General features: G+C 30.7%; 1 protein-coding gene across 1 annotated transcript in view; it reads left to right on the top strand.

Annotated features, from left to right (window-relative positions):
- LOC129972353 (uncharacterized) overlaps positions 1-17,576 on the top strand; it is a 223,844-nt gene extending 206,268 nt beyond the window's left edge. Inside the window, exon 4 of the mRNA XM_056086468.1 lies at positions 16,990-17,576. Within this exon, the coding sequence (XP_055942443.1) occupies positions 16,990-17,276 (287 nt within the window). The 3' untranslated portion in view covers positions 17,277-17,576. The remainder of the gene's footprint in view (positions 1-16,989) is intronic.
- Positions 17,577-25,322: the final 7,746 nt, after the last annotated feature.

Below are 25,322 nucleotides of genomic sequence, written 5' to 3'. Positions count from 1 at the left end.
TAAACAAGTAATATAAATTCCTACTTTCGCAAGAATTGAACTCGCATTTTTCCCTTCACGTGAAAAATAAATGAAATCCTTGCATTTTACTGATTGAGCTATTACCTCTTGATTTGAATTTTCATTACAAAGTGCTAAAGCTCTATTTCAAGTATTAAAAATTGATTAAATTTAATAATTAATGAATTAATATTTGAAAAAAAAACTGTATTAACATCAAGTGTCATCCACTACAATTTTTAAAAAAAATGTATTTGAACTTGAGTGGATGAATAAAAAGTACTTTATTAACGATTGAAAATTTGAACAAGATATATATATATATATATATATATATATATATATAGGGGGAGTGTGAACTAGTAGTAGGGATTGAAAAATAACAAATAGTCATTAAAAAAAACACAAATTTATATTTGAGGCGAAAAAGCGAAAACTGGAGTAACAAAAATAAAATCCAAAATAAATACAATTAAAAAAATCATCTTGTCGATATATTTCCTTGAAATTTTCTTGAGAATTTTAATTATTCCTATCATTTCTAAACTGTCCAAAATTGAGCGGTCTCTCTCAATATATTTCTTTTAAAATATCTACTTCTTACATCCGTCTTTACTTATAAGGTTTCTTTGAAATTTTACGCAAAATTTTACTCTAAAGTAAAATTTGGAGAATACTTTAGACCAACCACATTTGGCGACCTCTTTCTTCAAAAGGGTAAATAATTGCTAAAAATTTTAACTTTATATTGGTTTACTCATCAAAATGTATTCAAATTTTGAGAGAAAAATAGCTCATTATATATAAGACTTAAGCCGTTATGCCGTTGCCGTTTATTGCATTATGTTCTCTGATTTTCTTTCCATATCTTTATGCATCTAGTTACATCACCGTAGTATATATATATAAACGGAAGTGGTTTTAAAGATATTTCACCATTGCTTAGTTCTGAAATTAAATCTTAAATATAAGAACACCATATCACATATTGAAACTTACTTATGAAAAAATAAGTTGAATCTTCATTCATTCGTCAAAAATGAAAGAAAAACCAGGATGAAATTTTAATAGCAACAATAACAACGACTTAAGTTTCAATTCTATAATGAAACACCTTGTTGTAAAATACGCTTAAAATATTGTTTAAAAATTGAAATAACTTTATAAGGCAAAAGAATGTGTTCAGTAAAAAGATAATTATTTTAAGTTTAAGATAATACCAAAAAATATTTTTTTTTACATAATAATTTGGTAAGTAATCACTTAAAATGGTAAAATTTTTGCTTCCTTTTTAATTAATTAAAATTCTAATTAAAAATTAAAAGCGATTTTTCTACATTCACATTTCTATGCTCCAAACTATCTGGCCTGTTGAACGGTAGCACATGCACAGAAACAAAATCAGACACATACGCACATGCTCCTTTATTATTAGTAGAGATTTGCTGTCACAACCGCAGATTTCTCTGCATCTATTTTTTCTATTTATAGGTAGCAATGTGTATAATTATAAAGCATTTAACTTTCGCACTTGTCGATTGTAAACATGAACTTCTTATTTCAAAACAAATTTTTCAAATGAGTAAAACATTCATGTTAAATTTTTGGAAGTAAAAAAAAAATCATTTTTACAAAAATTGTGAATTTCTTTTAATACAATTTCTTGTTTTTCGAATTTATGTTTAGTAAAAATTTATATATTCTCTGACCAATACAACAAGAATTGACTTCTAAACGACAAAATTGGTAGAGATATTTCATCTTAAAATTTGAGCTAACTCGTTTGATAGGAATTTCAATCTTCATCAACTTTAATAGTTAAGCAACACAATGGAAAAGAAAAAAGGACTTAGGAAAAACCGAATAAATGGTAACATAACAGAAAAGACTGATAGGGATGTAACGCACATGCAAATCAGTATTATATAAATTAGAATAGTACGGCAACAACATGAAATGTAACATACATATCCCGATTCAACACAAAATTAAAGATTGCAGCGTCACATCTTTTGAATTATATTCGTTATGATTCGTATACATTTGTATTTATTATAAACCTTTTTATTGCCTTTGGTGACCCAACTAGTTTGCTGATGATATTGGTAATATATAATTTTAATTACGTTTCTTAAGCAAAATTTCATGTCTGTGATTGCGTTAATTTTTAAGCAATCAAATGTCACGGATGTGTTGTTTTAATAGAGTTATATGTACTCTAATCGTTACGTAAATGCTTTTTTTTAATATAAGTAATTCCGACTTAATAGGACTATTAAAATGACTGCTAATTTTCACAGTACATTGTAATTAAACTTTTTTTATTAGGCATGTAAATTACAAAAATATGAAATACAATCCTACTCAGTTTTCAAAAATGAAAGAAAGGTCATGTGATTAAATATCTGATAATATAAAGAAGATAGTTTGAAATGTAAGACAACAAATTGACAACAAAATTGTTAAAAATTCTGCAGAAAAAAATTTATAGTATGTTGTATGTTGCATCCTGTAAATACGCACTTCAAAAAAAAAAAAAAGCGAAATTCATAAATTTTTACATCATACAGCTTTCAAATTGTCATATGCAATCTTTTTACGAGGTTTTATGAATTTCGCTTTCATTCCTGCAAATTTCTTTCGTATAATCGGTTTTCTCAGATTAGCCGTTTAATGCATTTAGGCAAAGACTGAATGGCGAATTCTTGGAAACATAAATTTGGTAGTAAGAGAAATATAAAACTTCCTTGAAGCTGATAATTTTTTTAAATGTTAAGTTTATGAGATCAACGATCTTAGAAAAGAGACGATCTAAAAATTTCTCAAACATTTCACGTTTCTTCGATTTAATACTCGTTGTTTCATTATTAGATGTAACTGAATACGGGATTGAAAAAACTAAAAATAAAACGTAATAATCCTTTTCATTTTTTTCTCCAGTTTTCATCGTTGCTTACGGTTAAAGTAAGATTTAAATGCGAGTAGAAAAAAAGTTCAAACATTTTATTAAAATATTACTTTAAACAGCAGTCTACTCATGTTTGAGAAAAATGCACTGATTTTTCACAATTTTATAATCAATAATGGGAAAAATTCAGGTTAAAGTATCTGCAAAAATATTGAAAACGATTTGAAATTCCTTACAGCATGTGTTGGAATATATATGTGTTGTAAAATATATTTAAAGTTTTTTTTTAAATAATAAATTTTTTTTAAATGTGTTATTATTGAACAGATAATGTTTTGCATTTTAATATGATGTAAATTTTTTTTCTTCTGTAATATTTTTTGGGAGATATTACAGAAAAAAAAAAACGTTAAATGTTTGCTAAATTTTTGTTAATTAACATTCTAATTTAAACATCCAGTAACAAATTACTCCAAGGGACATATTCCCTCCCTCCAATTTATATATGGGCCAAATTTAATATCTGTACTTCTAATGATATATCCTATATAGAGTCAACAAAACAAGAGATTCTTTTTATGATAATTATTAAATATAAAAAAAACTATATTAAATATTAGCTTGCGTATGGCATTAAATTGAAAATATGTGAAAGATTAATTCAGAAAGCATCAAATTGTCAACCTTTAAATAAAATATCAAGCATTTCATAAACATCATGATTCAATGCAAATTGACAATCTATATGAACTTCAGGTGTTTAATTCTATGCTGATCAATATGAGAATACACAAAACGAAGATGTCATCTAATTATAAAGTAGAAAAATATTTAAAGCACTAATTAATTTAAGTTCTGATGCAAATTTATTGTATCTAATGCAATTCCTAAAATTCTAATCTTTACCAATGAAATTTAAAATGTTACTAATTAAAATTACTTTTTGCCATAAATCATTTAAATCAGTTTGGTTAATCCAAGTCATTTATTAAATCTAATTCATATACATTCATAAAAATTCAATTTCATTTCATTATCAATTCATTTATTCATTTATCAATTCATATCATTATTTCATTCATAAGTCAAATTTCATCAAGATTTTTCCTTTAGCATAACAATTCCCGGCCTCACTTTATTTTTATTTCCCTATTGAAATAAATCTTTATAGCTTCTAAAAAGCTTTCATTGCTTACGAAGTTCTCTCTTAACCCAATAATAATCACGTGTATCATTTAATAAAGCTAGAATTGTGAAAATTAAATCAATTAAGAGTCGGAAACATCCTGAATTTCTGACGATTTTTCAAAACAAGTTATTAAAGATAAAAATTAAATTATCTCCCATGCTAGTACTTACTGTTATTTATAAGAGGAACACCCACGTCATTCTAATTATTTTATAAAGAGTTGGCATTTTTTTATTTAATAAATTACCCATATCAATTAAGCAGAACTTTTTCTTAAGAATATTTTAATTTGTCTTAAACAAATGAATTAATCGTCTGACATATTCTCAACAGATATATTTCCTGACACATAATGAATTATAACCTGATAGTAAGCCAGATTCGAACTGAAAAAATTACAAAAAAAATCAAATTAACCTTAAATCCTTTCATTATAAAACTCCAGAAAGAAATTAAATATCCAAGAGCATGAATATGTATTCGAATCTTTTTCTCTTTAAGCATACATATTAAACGGCACAAATATCTGAACCGTATTTTTGAAGTTTTATGACGTAAGTTTTATGCTGAAGAAGCATTTTATTACGACGTCATAGTTCGGGTTTATTTTTGAAGCATGCAAGAGAGAGCCGACCGTTCACATTTCAGCAAACGATAGCTATTTACACAAAACGTGACTCTTGTGAAATCTTTCAAAGCGTAAGAAATTTGTTCGGAGTTCTGTAAAAAATTCAAATAAATAGCTTCCATTTTGTTCTCATTGGTTTTTCAATGTGCGTTCTATCTAAATGATTTAAAGATTGATTTAAGGATTTTTAAATTCGTGATCAAATGCAAATAGCAATTAAAAGTTAATATCGTTTTTATCTTCTGAAATGAATTCTTTAATCAATGGTATACTGTATTATTTCAACAGAATTATAACTTAAGTATATATTTTTTTATTTTTGCTAACTTTGAATGCATTAAAGGTACATTTTAATTAAATTTTTAAAATAATCATAAATTAATTTCAATGATCAAGTCTAGTTAATTCTAAATAAAAGGTAGTGTTAAAGAATAAAATTCTTTTATGGAATGTTTAAAGTGGAAAATGGAATGTTTAAAGTTTAAATGGAAAATTCCATTAAAATATAGTAATAAATTAAGAAACTATTCATTTTTTTTAAAGTAAACCACTCGAAATTCTTAAAAAGTACTATATTAACTATGAAATTAATTTTTGATGTGTACTTTGGAAGTTTTGGTAATTTATGTAGTATATAGTTCTAAGTGAAAAAGAGCTAGCTTTTTGCTGATATCTGGAATATAGATTTAAGAAAGATATTTTTTTTAAATAAAGTATATTTTTTTGAGTATATTTTTAAAAAATGTTATAAAATGATTAAATAAATCTCAACAAAATGATTTAAGTAATGTAGTATATAAGCGTTTATTGCTGATAAAGTAATGCTTCGTCGGATAAAGAACCTTGCTAGTAAAGCCAGACAGGTTCTTTAAGTTCATATAAAAGCAGTTCCATTTGCCTTATTTCTTTTCTCGCTCACAAAACGAAACCATTGATTGATTTATCGAAAGCTGACGGGTATTCGTCCCTAGTAATCCCTCAGCTTTTCTTGTCGCTGTGTTCATATCCACACAGAAGGAAATGGCAGCTCAAGAACACAGTTAAGGCTGAGATTTCTGCTCCGTGACGCTCTGCCACTCCACTGGCGAGAACAAAATCGACTTACCGAAAGCTGATTTTTTATTTTTTGTCGTCTCGCTTTCTTTTCTTTCGACCTAATGGTTTTTCTCACACATTTTCTTCCGAACCTTTAAGAGATGGACGATTACACTTCGGATAGAGAAATTCAATGAAAAGAGTTTGGAAGCTGATTGAAATGATTTCTTTTACCGTTTTTGTAATTAGAACCCGGAAAATTATCTTTAAACCTTCCTAAGGCCTTGGGAAGTATGCTTCCCACCAAATTTATCAATCTTTGTATGAAATTATGTAGGTTGGCATAAGTTCTGACAAATTTTTTTAGTAAGTCAAAAATTTAGATGCTTCAGTTCTTTATCTCAGACAAAATGATGTGTCTCCATTTGTTACTTATTAATTAATCAAATTAAATTGATCTAATAAGCTAAATGAATTCCTTTTCGTATTCTAATTTCAATCCTAAAAATATTTTAATATAATATTACTAGGAAAAAATGGTCCTTTAAAGGGTTAAATAGTTTCCGAAAAATTAATATTATAATGTGAATTTACTGATGATAATAATATACCATATCAGCCTCTCTGGTTTTGCGCTTTAGTTAGGTAATAAATACATAACATTGTTTGTATATTCCCTCTTAAACGAGTAATTCTTACATTTTATATATTTCGTGTATCTCGGAAATGTCTCAAAAGAATTGGATCAAATTTTATATTTAGATAAAGTTTTGCTTTTTAAATTTATCTATACAGCTGTTTTTTTCTGAAAAAAAAATGATTTTATACACACACATATACAAAACCATTTTTTATAACTAACTATTGGGACCTTTTTCTGTTTGCTCTCATGATGGCAATGTCATATAGCGCCATCTCGGACTTGATTTTATCATAGTATCAGCTCAAAATTATAAGTAATGACAGATAAACTGTATAGTGAATACTGTAATATAGCTGATAATTTCGAATAACATGTTAAACTAAGTGCATTCATGATTTTTTTTCTTTAAATGACCAGTTCATATGTAGGTAAGACTGAAAAGTATTCATATTGTAATGTCTTGATCTAGACTGATCAAATAATTAAGCAGAATTTCCAGACAATTCTTTATTTTAAGCCCTATATATACAAAAGAACAACTTGTTCTAATCTTGATAAAATAAATAGTTATTTACATCTGCAGTAGGAGACACAACAGTCGAAGTCGAAGGTTTATCTTGAAACTCAGTTCTCCATTAATACGGAGAAACAACACCACAGGGAACTAACAGGTTGTTAGTCAACACGACCACTCCAGGGGTAGATCTCGGGCTCCGAACTCGTGGGCGTAGTTCAACAATCTGCCTGCAATTCGTTTCTTATCCTCTCCCTAAAAAAAATCTCCGCCTCTTAATTTACATGGGTCATTTGAGCTCTCTTTCGGCCAATCGGGATTCAGCAATATGCTTCCTCAGCGGCGCCAGTCGGTCGTGGGAAGATCCTTTTAGTGATGCACTTTTCATAACTGACTATTCCTTTCACAATGAGAAACATTTAGCATCCAGATGTTTGGACACCCCTTTCTCTTTGAAAGTACTCTCAATATCCCTTGATGAGGAATTCCCACATATGGTCTTTCACTGTAGTCGCTAATGAACAGATGCAAGACCACCCAGGTGAAAAGATCTGGCTATCTCGAGGAGTTTAGTAATTAACAGCGACGGTACAGCAGGCTGTAAATGTCTTATCAGTACTGGGAAACGGGAAATGTTGCAATATATAATTTGCAATTAGTATGAGATTCGTATCTAAATAATCTCACCGAAAAAATACGATTTTACAAAAACTACAGAGCAAAGCTTGATTTTCCAGATTTAACAATTAATAAGAGTTCAAAGTACTTAATAAGTATCTTAAAAAAGGCCAATTTTGCTTGATGCTGTATAGTATTATAATGGGAGTGAACCGAATCTATTTTTTCTGGTTATAGTTTGCAAAAAGCACAGTTAATAATGGTAACTTTTATACTTAATGAAATTGGGAAGGCTGCAGTAATAAATATATAGAATTACAGAAAGAAATATAAAAAGTAATAGCAAACATGCTTTAAATGTCTGCAAATATATTCTCCAGTGAAAAACAATACATTTTTATGTTCATTGATGTTCTAACAAATTAAACAAACTTTTTATTTAACCAATATAAAACTTAACTAGTTGGGCGAGGAAAAGATTTTTTTTAAATTATTTTTCTGCTTAACACTTCACACATTTGTTTGAGTTTCTTCAGAATTCGATGTAGACTTATCTTCCCAGGGATAAAAAAAATAAAAATCTAAATCCCTGCTGAAATTTCTTTTTCCAAAGGTCAATAAAAAATTCCAATCGTAGTTTCGAAAAGAATACTCAAGACAACAATAGAATAGACAACAATAACATGCAAATTTCCAAGGAATTACACGCATTTTATATTTCTTGCGAAAAGAAAACCGCCTAACATGAATAAAAAAAATGAACCGATTCAGAGCCTGCATAGATTTATTATTTAGTATATCACAAAATTAACACTTGCTTCTAAGGAAAAAAACTCATTTCATTTTGATATAAAAACAGAATGATTTAAAAATTTACGTATGCAAGATCAAATAGCAAATTTGCAAAAATAATTTTCATTCATTTTTGCCGTTTTTTTTGCATGAGTGCGACAAATGAATTAAATTAATGCGATTAAATAATATATAACTATAAAATAAAGATAAATCATTTCATGTGATGTCACAATCAAGTTTGCGTGTGCAGGTTGGCACCCACAAACGTGAAGTCATTTTACGTAAAACAAATAAATTTGGCATAAAATGTACTTTGAAGGTTAAGAATATCTTGGACTGAATTTTAAAAATATCTAAATGAACATTAAAAACAGTTTAGATTATTTATTTTTTTTTTGCCATAGCTGCCGAAAATATTACTGCACAAAAACGACTTTTACACTAATATAAAATAAAAATTAAAAAATATATATATATTAATAGTTGCCATTTTTTTTAAATTTTGGCTACATTTTTTAGAATGTTTCAGCATTATTTTCACCAATTTTAATTTAATGGAATTTCGACAAGTTTTCAGTTTCCGTCAAGTACTCAATAGTAAGATTTTCTTCCATTGTTTAAAAGCTAAATAAAGAGGATTGCGTTCATTATGTGACAATATACAAGCAGAATAAACGAACGCCGTGTTTCCCCAAAACAACTTTCTATCATAATTTCTAATAACCTTGCCATGCTTTATATGGCCGGCGTCCTTGCATAGGGGCAGCGCATCTTCCCCGTGACCTGGGCCTCCCGGGTTCGAATCCCAGTTCGGGCATGGTTGTTCTTCATCTGTGTTCTATTTGTGAGGTGTGTGAATGCGCCCCCTGTAAAAAGGGGTTGTGCAAGCGAATGTGTGAGTTTCATCTTCATATGAGTTAGAAGTCAGACTTCTGCCCTCGGGTGCTCAGGGGTCTTTAAACTAAGAAGCTACTGCACCCCCTTTCCGTGGTAACGTGGATACGACATCGTTATCATCATCATGCTTTATATGGCATTTGCGCACATTAGTACTAAATATTAACTTTTGAGCTAAATTTAGCATTTTTGTTGATCTATTATCACAGGGATTAATCTCCAAACAATCTTGGCGAATTATTTGGCGATTAATTCTGGCATGAGTTAATAGTATCCTAAAATAGAATTTCGGTTTTAAACACGTTTTTCTGAACCGATTGAAACAAATATTTGCCGCCAAACTGCACATGCAGTCAGAAAATACCATACCAAATTTGATATAGTTATGTTCATTGTGTTTTTGAATTGACGCACTAACATGTTTCTGATAGTACAGACCGACAGACATTCAACCCGTAGTTGGATTCGACTTAAAATTTGATAGGTGTGTACACTATCAGTAGTAAATCTATGTACCGAATTTTATTTATATAGCCATTTTTTCGTTTTGTAGTTGCCCTGTTAACTTATATTCGAACAGTCATACTGTTGTATTATCTCGAGGTAATACTCTATTGCGCTACCAGCGCATCTATGGCTGTGCTTACTGAGCAGAAAATAGCTCTAAACAAAAACGAAGACTAAAGTATAGCGAAAAGTTCAAGAGGAAATAAGCAGACGTTTTCTTGCATCTGTGGTGAAAACTTATAAACTAGTTAACAGCTACGCTACCCGAGCAATTGCTTTTGTATCGTGGTCATGTTACTGGATTGTGAAACACAAGGTCCCAGATTCTATCCTCGCTCATATCAATTCGCTACACATCCATTGAGTTTATTTTCTGAACACAAACCGAAACTGAATTCAAAACACGTTTCAACAGTTATTGCAGTTATTAATAAAACACAGTTATTAATAAAACTAATACTAAATAAAAGATAGGTAGACATGCCACATGCAGGCAATTTTTTGTCAAATGATTTTACTCAAAATTTGATAGAAATCTGCAAATTTGGTATAAAGATCGTATACCAAATTTCGTTTCATCTGAAAATGATTTTTAGTTATCTTTGTCACAGACAAACGGACATTCTCTAAAAATGTATTTTTTCGAACTTAAGGGGATATAAAACGGAGATATTTATCAAAATCTTGGGTTCGAATCTTTTGACGATTATTATACTTTATACTACGTATAGAGAAAGTATAAATCAAACTGCTAATATGTGGACAGTCAACAGGCACTTAAAAGATAGATGAGCCCAATAATTATATTTTTAGCAGCAATATGATGCAATTTGAATCGATTTCAATCGAAATATTCAAATACATATTTAAAAGAAAATATCTACAGCTATTAAAATAACATGATTAAGAAGGCTTTCACAATTTATTGCTTAAAAATGTTTTGCTATAGATATCGTGAACATTAAGAAGTATTTGATATAATTGAAATCATGAAAATAACACTTAACCAATATTCTCAGAAATCCAGCTGATAACCTGTGGCGACTAATAATATTATTTTTTTTAACTGAATGAAAGAATGGTTAGAAAAATGCTGCACGCACTGAGAAAAGAATAAACTGTCTTTTTTTTTCTATTGCAAAACCAGAATTTATCGGTAACAAAGATTGGAGTTTAAATTTCCTGATTATTATTAATGGAATAATATGCTCTGTGTAATAAAATTCTATCCGCAGTGCTCATTTATTGTTTTAGTGTGTCTTCCTTCATTCAGGAGTTCAATAGCCAAAAGAGAATTCAAACAGTTCACGCAATTATTTATGTTGCGCATGTTTGCTCATACTACCAAAATTGTTACACTGCAAGAACTGTTGTTCCTCCTCTGGCAGTTCAAGCAATTCAAACAATTCATGCAATTATTTATGTTGCGCATGTTTGCTCATACTACCAAAATTGTTACACTGCAAGAACTGTTGTTCCTCCTCTGGCAGTTCAAGCAATTCAAACAATTCATGCAATTATTTATGTTGCGCATGTTTGCTCATACTACCAAAATTGTTACACTGCAAGAACTGTTGTTCCTCCTCTGGCAGTTCAAGCAATTCAAACAATTCATGCAATTATTTATGTTGCGCATGTTTGCTCATACTACCAAAATTGTTACACTGCAAGAACTGTTGTTCCTCCTCTGGCAGTTCAAGCAATTCAAACAATTCATGCAATTATTTATGTTGCGCATGTTTGCTCATACTACCAAAACTGTTACAAAGCAAGGACTGTTGTTCCTCCTCTGGCAAATGTACTCCCAAATGAATATCTGCCCACTGGTCATGTCTATTTTCTAACATCGAACAATAATTTGCCCTAATGTTATTCTTCAACCAGCAAATATACTTAAGAGCTTAATATATAAATTTTTCTATTAATAAATTGTAGTTTCAAGCTAAGAAATATTGCTATTCATTTTTTTTCCTGTTCAAACTGTATTTTGGTCTCTTTAATTTTGTCTTTCTCTGGAGTTTTCATTAGCCCTGTATTTTAAACCTTTAACTGGCTTACACGTGCTTCAAAATATCCTTTCTCCAACTTTTAAGTAAAAATTAAATTATTAAAGGACACTATAATTCGATGCACAATTTATAAATTGATCCACAAAAGCTTGAATAATTTTATAGATTCTTAACTGAATCAAGTATAGACTCAAAGCATAAGATGTTTGGTAATAAGATTGCAGAGAAACTCTACAATTAAGATGTTATTCAGTATTTTGCACAGATGGTTTGGTCAAAATCAGAAGAAATTCGAAAACGAAAAAACTTGGTTAGGTACAACATATTTGAAAATAAGATACATAATCAAGCATTAATATATTTAAACAAAACTGAAATCTTAATAAAGGAAATAACTTTGATTACAACAGCATTTATAAGAACATAATAAATCAATCACTTATTTGAAACTGTAGTTCAAATAATGTAGTTTGAAAAGTCTTACGTCATTAAGCATGTTTGTAAGATTCGGTTGATTCTGATGTTACAATCTGCTCGTAAATATTTTTTAATTATCATAATGATCACAAAGAATGTTTGTTTAATTACACAATCATGAGTTTAGTAGCAAAATACTAATTTCTTTGTTTTGTTTTATTTATTAACTAGCCGCCTTTGGCGACCAGCCGGTTCGCCAATCTTAATGCTCGTTAAAATTTTAATAATTAAATATTTTATGTAATTCCTACTTTAATAGCTTCTTCATCAAATGTTTTAAAGCTTCAAATTTTGATAGTCCTATAATTCACTCATAATATTATAAAGGCCTTCAGTCATAACGTAATATGTATCTCTCTAATTTTCTGTTAGCACCCGTAGAATTTATGCTTTAAATTAAAGTGGAAAGAATTAATCTGCAATTAATATAATAATATTTTTTACTGAAACAAAGAATTTTTTTATAATCTGATTAATGAAAATAGAGTCACTCAGCGTTTAAACTTTATGGGCACTAAAGAATATCTTTCCTAATTTATGTTATATCTCAAGAATTTGTCAACAAAATTTTCTCAGATTCATCATGAACAGATCGATTCATTAACAATGTTTAATTTTAAATGCATCAAACTTTAAGAAAATAAAATGAATCGTTTAAAATAATCGGTCGAAAACAGGTTTAAAAAACTACTTAAAAAACGATGTACTTAAAACTATAAGCTTATACAAAAAAATATATAACTAACATGAATACAATTTAATTAAAAAAGCATGCAACTAACTTAAAAATAATTTAAATAATTGAAAACAGGTTAAAGAAATCTACTTAAAAAACGATGTACTTAAAACTATAAGCATATACAAAAAATATATAACTAACATAAATACAATTTACTTACAAAAGCATGCAACTAAGCTAAAAATAATTTAAATCATCCGTTGATAACGGTTGTCATGGCAACAATCAGAATGCGCATGCGTGAATTTTCTTCGCCAGCTCCGGTAACGCAGATGCGTGAATTTTTCTACGCCAGTTGGGGTAACGCTATGCAGATTATACATTTTTAATTTCCTTTATTCTGTGTTATTTTAATTCAAAAGTACTTCCGAATGAATCTGAAACATGGATTAATTAACAATGTTTAATTTTAAATACATAAAACATTAAGAAAATAAACAGAATCGTTTGAAATAATCAGCCGAAAAATCTTAAGCCTAGCCTCATTACTGTTGGGAGAAAAAAAATTGAAGTCTTACTCATTTGGCGGTGGGGAAAATGGAAGATTTTTTTGGCGGAAAAGTTGGCGGTGGGGAAAATGGAAGATTTTTTAGGCGGGAAAGTTAGTTTTTAATTATTAATTAAAAACTAATTAAAATTTCAAAAAAATTGACCCCAGGTGCACATTCCCGACCTCTAAGGTATACATGTACTAAATTTGGTAGCTGTATGTCAAATGACCTGGCCTGTAGAGCGCCGCCAACACACACACACACACACACACACTGAGCTTTATTATAAGTATAGATGAAAGGTTTTCGGAATATCCAATCTACGGGTAATACGCCAGTTTAAAAACAATTAAAAAATCTTCATAATTTAAATTTTTTGAGGGCAAATTATATAAATTACATGGTCACCTATATGGAATTTAAAATAAAGGAAATCTTGTAACTAATCCCCAAATGTTTACATTTGTCTCTAGTGACAAAACTATGAACATGAAATTGCGCAACGAATAAATACTAACAAATAAGTTGCATTATATAATATCGGTCTATCTCTGTGCATATTTCATTTGATTATTCTCACTGTTTTATGTTTTATAAAATTTATTTTTACTCCCTATTAGTTAAAAGAACTTAACACCTTTTACTTAATATTTCTTTCTTTAAAAAAATAACTCTTCCTATGAATATTGCTTCCATTTTACTTCGGACTAGCATTGGTAGTGTTATTATATTTTCATAATTTCGTAATTTGAATTAAAAATGCCTGAAATATAAAATTTCAAAAGAAGTGTGAAATTTAACTTTGTACTTATGTACTCTAATTCGCTATTTTGCTTGCTGAGATAAAGTATCAAATTACGAAAACTAAATATGCTCCGATTGTAAATACTGAAAGAAAATTTGGTTGTAATTCTTTCAAATATTTCATTTCGAAAGTATGATCAGTCTCCATATTTTAGAATTCTCTAAAACTAAATGAATGAACCGAATGAATGAATGAACCAATGAACCGAATGAATGAATGAATGAGCCAATGAACCGAATGAATGAATGAATGAGCCAATGAACCGAATGAATGAATGAATGAGCCAATGAACCGAATGAATGAATGAATGAGCCAATGAACCGAATGAATGAATGAATGAGCCAATGAACCGAATGAATGAATGAGCCAATGAACCGAATGAATGAATGAACCAATGAACCGAATGAATGAATGAACCAATGAACCCAATGAATGAATGAATGAACCAATGAACCCAATGAATGAATGAACCAATGAACCCAATGAATGAATGAATGAGCCAATGAACCGAATGAATGAATGAATGAGCCAATGAACCGAATGAATGAATGAATGAGCCAATGAACCGAATGAATGAATGAACCAATGAACCGAATGAATGAATGAACCAATGAACCAAATGAATGAATGAATGAACCAATGAACCCAATGAATGAATGAATGAACCCAATGAATGAATGAATGAACTAATGAACCCAATGAATGAATGAATGAACCAATGAACCAAATGAATGAACCAATGAACCAAATGAATAAATGAATGAACCAATGAATGAAATCAAAACGAAACATTTTAAAAATTAATCTATTTTTAAACACAACCCAGAATCAAAATAAGCTCGGGCATTGATAGCTGCTATGTGATTTTCATAATATATTAATAGACACTTATTAAATGTTGATTGAAGTTCATCATCAAGAAGTATCTTTATTTGTTTATATGTACTGTAACATATAATACGACAGCTCAAGATGCAATTAAAAGATAAACAGAATTTCGCTTTCTGCTTTGCCACTAGAAATACAGTTTGCTTCAAATTTAAACATATTCAAACGAGTTGAATATTTATAGTTCTGCCTATTCATGTGTATATGAAAATGTAGGAAGCTTTTAGTATTCGTTTTTCTTTGTTGTTTTTATACCAAAATTATTAAACTTTAAACTTTGAGATTCTATCGAATTTTATAAGAAAATGGTCGAAAGATTGTTTTGTACCTCTAATATAAATAGATTATCTCCAAAATGCATGTTAAAGGGATGAGATCTTTAACATTGATAATAGATTTGTAACAGTCATATATCAGTGAGTCAAAGGTAAGAAGTTCAAAATGCATACTCAATTGATTTCACTATCACAAAACTAGGTATGAAACACCCTGCATTTTGAAAGCAATCAAGAAAGTTTAGGGAAAATGGACTATAGTTTATTAAAATATGATACCGCTTGTTTCTCTATTGAAATTTTTATTACAATACAGGGTGTTCATTAATTATTGTCGAGGTTTCCGTACCTTATAACTTTCGAGTAAAAAATATTAAGCAAAAACCGATTACATATTCGTAAATTACAACTCAAAGAATTTTATTAATGATATTAAAAAGATTCATGAATTTGCACATGGATGCCCTTTGTGGCTCGTAACACGAATTCGACGAAATTCGATTTCCCTCCATGTGTTCTCCAGCATTTGTGGGGTAACATTTTGGATCGCAATAACAATTCTGCTCTTCAGTTCATCAAGGGAGGGTACAGGGGTCTTGTACACAATGTTCTTAACAAACCCCCATAGAAAGAAGTCCAGCGGTGTTATATCTGGTAATCTCGGAAGCCATGGAATTGGTCCACCTTTTCCACACCATATGTCGGGAAAGTTCTCGTCTAAAAAGTCACGTACAATCATGCCCCAATGTGGGGGTGCACCATTCTGTTGAAATATCACATCTGGCTGATGTTGCTGCATCTGAGGAACCGCATACATCTCCAGCATGCCAAGGTATGTCACGGAGTTTATTGTGGTTTCAGCAAAGAAGAAACGTCCAATAACTTCAGTATGTGATAAAGCACACCAAACATTCACCTTTGGGCTATCTCTTTCCAATTCTCGATAATCGTGCGGGTTCTCCGAGACCCATATTCTACAGTTATGTTTATTCACATTTTCTGACACATGAAAAGTGGATTCGTCACTGAAGAACCATTTCCGAAGGTAATTTTCATCATCTTCAAATCGAGTAAAAATTTGTTCTGCGAACTCAAAACGACGCGGTTTATCATTCGGTGCAAATTGTGAAAGTTTTATTTAATATCATTAATAAAATTCTTTGAATTGTAATTTACGAATACGCAATCGATTTTTGCGTAATATTTTTTATTCGAAAATTATGAGGTACGGAAACCCCGACAATAAATAATGAACACCCTGTATTTTAAAAATTAAATAAAAATAACAAAATTAAAATGTGTTGGGATAGCTGGTCATTTCTGTCTTTTGAATTGTCTTGAACATAAGGCTACCAATAAAATGGACTTTAAGAATAATAGACAAGAGTTCTATTTTCAGATACTATAATTTTAAATTTTTAAAATTCAGACATCTTCTCATTTGGTAAAATTGGATAACTGAGTGAAATAATAACTTTCATTTTTAAAACTCTCTCTCATTCATTTTTGTAAAATATACTATCAATCTGTTTTCAAGTATTCATACTGAATTTTTTTTTCTGTCATTACAGAAGCTAAGTCTGTTGCCTGTACGTACGAATGTAAGTTTATTGAGACCTCAGCAGCCATCAACCACCAAGTTGACGAGTTGCTGGTCGGCATCGTCACACAAATCCGCCTCAAAGCACAGCAGCAGCTGGATATGGCTACCTTCGGCCACCCCCCAAAGGAAGGCCGGAGCCTACAGAAAAGGATGTCCCTAGGCGGGTCTGGACGAAAAGCCAGAGGAATTCTCAACAAACTTCTGGGGAAGGGAAAGATCAAGTCACAATCTTGTGGGAATCTTCACGTGCTATGATTTTTCTCACAGGCCTGAAGAATTAATGATATTTGAATGTCTGGCTGAGTTATTCATTTTAGCTATGTGCAAATGTTGGTGTCCGTGTTACTGTCATTCTTTACTTATGAAAAATTATTTTTATTTATGAGGTTTTTATGTACAAAATTGTAAAAAATATACACGGAAGACATAGGGTTAAGATTCAAAATTTTGTTTACTTGAATCAAATATAACTAACCATATTCCTGAAAAGATACAGAGCAAGATTGTAAGATTCTTTTTATATGAATTTTGATTACTACATGGACACTAGGTTTTATTTCGAGAAGTTTTTTTTTATATATTTAAAATTAATAAGAATGTTTCTTATTCGATTTTTATGAAACGATTTTATTCCAAATTTTGAACAATAATTACGATTATGATTTTCCTCGTGTTGTTCTCCAAATTTAATAATTTCTATTATATTAATTAATCAATTTGCTTTCTCAAGTTTGATTGATGTAAATTAAATTTCCGGTGACTTAAGAAAAATAAGTAAAATTAAATTAAACAATGTCATTTATATTAATTGATCAATTTGTTTTCTCAAGATTGATTGATATAAATTAAATTTCAGATAATTTTGATAAAAATTTAGTATAGTAAAATTATTCTTTTCGGAATATTTTTTTTTCTTGAACAGGCAAACAAATTAGGACAAATAATAATTTCTCAAGCATTAAATGAATTTTTATTTCGTTGACAGCATTTTATGGTCACTTATGATTAGCTTTTAAATTTTGGAGCACATCTTTTAAAATTTTTAAATATTCTCAAATCTAACAGTAACATTACGGCAACATTATTTAAGAAATGAATTGTATATAGAACGAATCTGTGTTAATGTAATAGATTCTTTTCTAAAGAAATGTATGAATTTCCAATGTAAGTATATTTCTCTATATCTCATGTTCTTGAATATTTATATATATATATGCCGTTTTTTCACAAGAACGTTATAAATATTTAACGATGATCAGATTATGTTACATTGTTTCACTTCTCATTCTTATATTTAACTGCAATGATGTCATTAAATAACCCTAATATCAAGTTGAAATCTCTTTTGACTAGCACCTCATACCTATGAACAAATGCTTGAAGTACAGTTATATCTTAACTGTATTCAAAACGCTTATTACCACAAGTTTCATTATGGAAAGATAATTAATACATTCAAAATGGCGATACGTTCTTGGAAATATATTATTAGACTTTTGGTTTGTAAGCTGTAGCTCATTTGCAGACATTTAAATCTCATAAAAAAATTCTTAACTTTCTCGAAATATGATTCGAAAACGTAAATAAAATTATAATTAATATGTGCATATACACTCAAGAGCCAAAACATTATGACCACCTGTCAATAACGAGTTGGCCCACCTTTCGCGCGCAACACAGCTTCAACCCGCTTTGGCATGGTTGCCGCAAGTCCTTGGTAGATGGCCAGAGACAGATTGTACCAAATGTTTAATCAACAGTCACGCAAATCCGAGATATTGCGAATTGGTGGTCTTTGAACTCTAAGCTGCCGTCCCATATCATCCCAAAGGTGTTTTATTGGATTGATATCCGGTGAGTTAGGCAGCCAGGACATTAACTGGAATTCAGCATCATATTACTGGTACCACTCCAACACAATTTTAGCCTTGTGACACGAGGCGTTGTCCTGTTGGAACATTCCATTTCCAGCTGGAAAAACAGAGGCCATGTAAGGATGCAACTGGTCCGCAATGATGTTCAGATACCCTGTAGCATTCATGGTATGCTCTACCATAACCACGGGACCCAGAGACGAACAACAGAATGTCCCCCAAAGCATAATACCGCCACCACTGGCCTGTGTATAACCTACTGTACATTGTGGGAGCAACTGTTCGCCTGGAAGATGGCGTATCCTGACACGGCTATTGGCGTGATGCATGATAAACCGTGATTCAGCTGAGCAGGCAATTCTTTCCCACTTATCCATGGACTAGTCGCGATGTTCCCGGGCCCAGCGCATGCGCAGTTGGCGATGACGCTTGGTCAGCAAAGGCACACGAGTGGGACGTTTGCTGCGTGGCTCCATATCCAACAGTGTCCGCTGAACAGTGTGCTCTGATACTATTCTACTTGGCCCTGCATTGTATTGGGCTGTCAGCTGAGCCACTGGCCAGCTCCGGTTTCGCTTCACCCTGCGAGACAGTCTCCGACGACCTTTTTCTTTGATAGCGTGTGGATGTCCAACACCATGTCGTCTACTGCTGCTTTCACTGTCATTCATCCACTTTGCATAAGTACTAACAACTGTAGATCGCGCACAGCCCACAAGTGCTGCAGTTTCAGAAATACTTGTTCCGAGCCTTCCAGCCATTACAATCTGCCCTCTATCAAAGTCGCTTAGATCCGCAGCCTTTCCCATCAACCAGAAGTAAGTGAAAGAATGATTCTTCAGACTCTCCAGCAGCAGTTAAATACCACTTCCACCTGATCACGTGCCTTCCACGTCATCCAGGCGAGTTCATTGCAAAATGTAGGGGTGGTCATAATGTTTTGGCTCTTGAGCGTATATATTTCACCAAAATAACTGTCAATGTGTCTGAAATTCAAAGACCTGACAATGATGTAAGTTTCTAAGTCTGCTGATTAGTAAATGAAAGAACGAGCTATGAAGTATCTCAGCTAAAGTAAAAGTTGAAAAGTTCTAGACAAAAAAAATTCATAGCCCACATTTATTTTATGGATAAGCTGGCAACGATTATTCAATGTTTTCCTCTTTTTCTAAAAATGCTGGTATGTACTACTGAAGAATTTAAAATGACTGTGCTTATCAAATGTTAAAAAAAATTTGAACCATATCTAAAATACGGATTGCTACTATCAATCTGTTATTAATCATTCACAATTAATGATGCGATTAGTTGCCCTATGATTGCTTACTGATTTCCAAATTATTATCAGCTTCTCAACTTGGTACACCGACTTTTCATAATAGCTGAATCCATATCAGCGTTTAGTCAGTCGTAAGAGAAAATGGAAGGGTATGTTCTTATCATTAATATATATATGTCACTTTCACAAGATTACATATATTTAAACGGTGACTAGATTATGCATCACTTGATTTCTGATTTGTTATTTTATTGCAATTAACGATCCGATTAGTTGCATTATTGTTACTTACTAATTTCTGGAGTGTTTATCAGCTCTTCAGCAAGGTGCACCAATTTTTCATAACTGAATTCATATCAATGTATAATTCGTAAGAGAAAACGAAATTGCGTATTTTTGGCGTTTATATGTATGTTTTTTTTTCACAAGAAGGTTACATATATTTAAAAGTTGATCAGATTATGCATTGTTTCGTTTCTGATTCTTGTTATTTAACTGCCATTAATGATCTGATTAATTCCCGATTTCTGGAATGTTTATTAACTTTTCAATTAGTCACACCAGTTTTTCGTAATAGCCGAATTCACGTGATCTAAAAATCGTAAGAGAAAGCGGCTTATCGAAAATTTCTTCTTTTCGCTCGGCCAATGAATAGGAGCTTGAGGAACCAACTTTAAGCAACCTTTCCAGGCCAAACTAAAATCTGGAATAGAAGGTCCCTTTTTTTCAACATTACAAATTAAATTCTAATATTTGATTCTACCTTCGATCATTTTTTTTCATCTTCTTCCTTTGTTATTCTTATTCATTTCTCCATTTTATATTTAATTTTTAAAAAATTACAAAATAATAAATACAACAAGTATGACTAACAAGTTAATGAAGGGTTGAGGAGTTGGAAAGGTATGTGAAAACCACGTTCTATATACTACCGCAACTAAATTAGTTACGAATTGTGGTGTCATTAATGATCTTCGGCCAATTCAAATTGATGCCCCCTCCCCTTATGTTTTAGGACGAGTTGAAGTCACCTTATGAAACTGACAGCTTGGATCACTGACTACAATTAGCTCGGTTGCCCTATTGATCGCAGCTGGCTAATAAACCCATGGATCTAATGTCCAATGACTCATTGATGTTATCAGTGACTCTCTGGGCTTTACATTTAGTTGCGTACAGATGATCGCAGCTGGCTAATAAACCCATAGATCTAATGTCCAATGACTCATTGATGTTATCAGTGACTCTCTGGGCTTTACATTTAGTTGCGTACAGATGATCGCAGCTGGCTAATAAACCCATAGATCTAATGTCCAATGACTCATTGATGTTATCAGTGACTCTCTGGGCTTTACATTTAGTTGCGTACAGATGATCGCAGCTGGCTAATAAACCCATAGATCTAATGTCCAAGGACTCATTGATGTTATCAGTGACTCTCTGGGCTTTACATTTAGTTGCGTACAGATGATCGCAGCTGGCTAATAAACCCATAGATCTAATGTCCAATGACTCATTGATGTTATCAGTGACTCTCTGGGCTTTACATTTAGTTGCGTACAGATGATCGCAGCTGGCTAATAAACCCATAGATCTAATGTCCAATGACTCATTGATGTTATCAGTGACTCTCTGGGCTTTACATTTAGTTGCGTACAGATGATCGCAGCTGGCTAATAAACCCATAGATCTAATGTCCAATGACTCATTGATGTTATCAGTGACTCTCTGGGCTTTACATTTAGTTGCGTACAGATGATCGCAGCTGGCTAATAAACCCATAGATCTAATGTCCAATGACTCATTGATGTTATCAGTGACTCTCTGGGCTTTACATTTAGTTGCGTACAGATGATCGCAGCTGGCTAATAAACCCATAGATCTAATGTCCAATGACTCATTGATGTTATCAGTGACTCTCTGGGCTTTACATTTAGTTGCGTACAGATGATCGCAGCTGGCTAATAAACCCATAGATCTAATGTCCAAGGACTCATTGATGTTATCAGTGACTCTCTGGCTCTACATTTAATTGCGTACAGATGATTGCGATCTAAGCAGTCCAGATTAAGAAATACAAACCCATCTTTCCTTACCATTTGAAACTATATTTTTTTTTCTTTTTTTTTCTGCTAGAAGAACTGTAATGACACACTAATAACAACAGTGAATAATTATAATCTGAGTAAGGAAATGTCTAGTTGGAAAAATTCTTTCCTTTCAATATTTTTTATTATAATTATTTCGTGCCCCCCTCCTATCATTAGATAATGAAGTAAACTATACCCTTACGTCACTATTATCAAGTTTTCTGATACCTGTTTTTATAAAAGGAAAATGAAAAGGCTAGTTAAAAGAGATTTCAAAGTATTTCAATTTTCGTAAATGTATATTATATATTTCATTTTATTCGTTAGCATCTTTAGCTTTTAGATATTTAATATCATTTCTTAAAAATAAGATTTCATATATATTCAAGGAAATTAGTGCAACCCTAATCATTTAGAACAAAGTTATTTATATAGCTACTCTATTAATTCATTCGAGCACTGATATTTATTCACCGTTTTAATATTTGTTAATATATTCCAATGCAATAAATGTTACTTTTGAATAAATATCTGAACTCAAGGAACTTTTATGGCTTTTATCTTCTCTATTCAAGTACAAATTTTGTTTATTCTTTAGAATTTATTTGTTTAGCACAAAATTGTATGCAAAGGTTATAGACAATATATTCCAATTTGAATGACCATTCTGCTTATTAGCATTATTGTATTATTCATTTTTTAAGCTATCATATTGTTTAGGCTTAGATATCATAAAGTAACATAACAAAAAAAAACAAAAATCAATATACAAGACATATTTAAATGAATACTTTCTTGACGATGATAATCAGAATGACTCCTTTAGTGATGAATAAAGTAAATTCTTTATTAATTTCAATCAACTTTTCATCGACTTGAGAGTTATCAGAGAGACTTAGAAACACAGAGTAATTCTCTCATTCTCTCATTGATTAAACCAGTTCAACTACATCAGAATACTGGGATTCCCAGGTTTTTCTTTCAAAAATAAGAAAAAAAATTTCCTACACCATCAAAAACTGCTATGGTAGCCGTGTTCTTAAGGGACCCATATACACCCCTTAAGGAGAGAGCCTCACTTAAATAAACAAACATATGCTTGGATATGCTTTGAGATTTCTCAAACTTCCTCTCTCACTTAATGCTTTAAAATAATTTCCATGCATATATAGCTGTAGAATTAATATAAAGTTAAATAAATAATATGAAAACAATTATATATAATTCATTTAAATATTAAATTACATATTAAACAAAATTTTTACATTTTATCTTGAACTTTACAAAGATAATATTTTGGCATGGGATTTCAAACCAACGAAATGAGTTCGCAAAAAATTCAGCTAATCTACTTTTTGTGATCATTTTATATATGTTTATAAATATGTATTAATTATGAAAGGGCTGCCAGTTTAATTGTCAGTTTCTGATCATTTTTAAAATTTTAATTAGTCAAGTTTTTTTTTTCTTTTTGTAGTATTTTTCTGCAATCATTTTAGAAATTTATCAAATCATCAGAATTCAAGAAAATCCAAATTGTTACATTTCAATAAAGATGAGCTTTAAAAAGAAAAAATATTTATACATATAAGCATTAGCACACTTTTAGATTTCAAATCATCATAGTAAAGTAATCACCTTTAAAAATCATTTCCAAATTTCGTAAAATATTGTATTTCGAATTTGTGAATAATTGCTTTTCTGTATAAGAATCATTTTCTTTGTATTTATCTATGTGCACAGTTATCTTTAATACATTTATATGTATCAAAAAATTACAGTCTTCAATATTTTTCATGTTCTTTGCATACTTTCTTTTTTCTGGAAATGCCACTATTACAATGTATTATAACACACGTGAATGTATTCTAATAAAATAAAATACTGAAATTTCATTATTTATTCATTTAGGTTTCATTCTTTCTTCCTTTCATTAAATAATATGAATGATCATGCTATTTGAAATGATTCGTCTACACAGTGGGGAATAAGGATGTCATTTGTGCATCAATCGCTTGCACAATGACACAAAAGGATGTCATTTGGGCATCAATCGCTTGCACAATGACACAAAAGGATGTCATTTGGGCATCAATCGCTTGCACAATGACACAAAAGGATGTCATTTGGGCATCAATTGCTTGCACAATGACACAAAAGGATGTCAGCGGTCAAAAATTGTTCATTATATAACTGTAAAAACATTTAAGGCAAACTTTCCAGAACCCTTCTTAAGCATTCATTTGGAATTTTTAAACATTTCACTAATGTTTCAGTAATATGCCACTGGGAATAAGCATCATTAAAAACTATAAAATAATGTTTCTTTGATTGAATTATTTTAAACTTAAGAAGCATATGGTGCTTACTTTTTAATTTTAACCATCCATTTCTTTCTTAACCAGCTATATTTAAAAACTGAAAATTATTATACTAGGCATCAAAGCATGTATAGTATTAAATTTTTCTATCGGTAATGTGGTGAGTACTAGTTGTCTGTTTCTCATTGTAGCCATAAGAGGTATTCTGTAAAATAAAATTAAAAAGATAAAAATAGCGACTCAATTTATTCACTTTTAATCATTTAATGCGGTATGAATAATTTTTTCGAAACTTTAAAATACTGAAAAATATCTCAATAGTTCAACTCAACAGAAATAAAGCGGTATTTTTTTATTATTATTATTCACTCGAAACATACGGATTAAGTGGAAGCTCCGTTAAGCATGCAATTCATTTCAGCACTGAATAAATTAAAACTATTCAAGTAACACTTTTAGACTAAAACATTTCTACTGGGTTTTTTTTATTAAGTATGCTGCCTTCATACATTTCTACATTAGCGACTTCATATAAAAAGATAAGAGAACCATAAATGCAAAAATAATTTTTCGGTAAATTAATGAATTCTGTTTCAGGAAGTTTCTTCTTTGCCAGAATGAATAAGGAAAGATTTATTTGACTCCAGACTCCAAATAATTCCTTATTAATTCATTTTTATTAGTTTAAGAGATAAAAAGGGTTTTACGTATTATCAGTACATTTATAGAAGGTAAGT

Source organism: Argiope bruennichi, chromosome 6 (assembly GCF_947563725.1).
Source record: "Argiope bruennichi chromosome 6, qqArgBrue1.1, whole genome shotgun sequence".
Taxonomy (NCBI): domain Eukaryota; kingdom Metazoa; phylum Arthropoda; class Arachnida; order Araneae; family Araneidae; genus Argiope; species Argiope bruennichi.
This window is presented reverse-complemented; position numbering and strand designations above follow the sequence as displayed.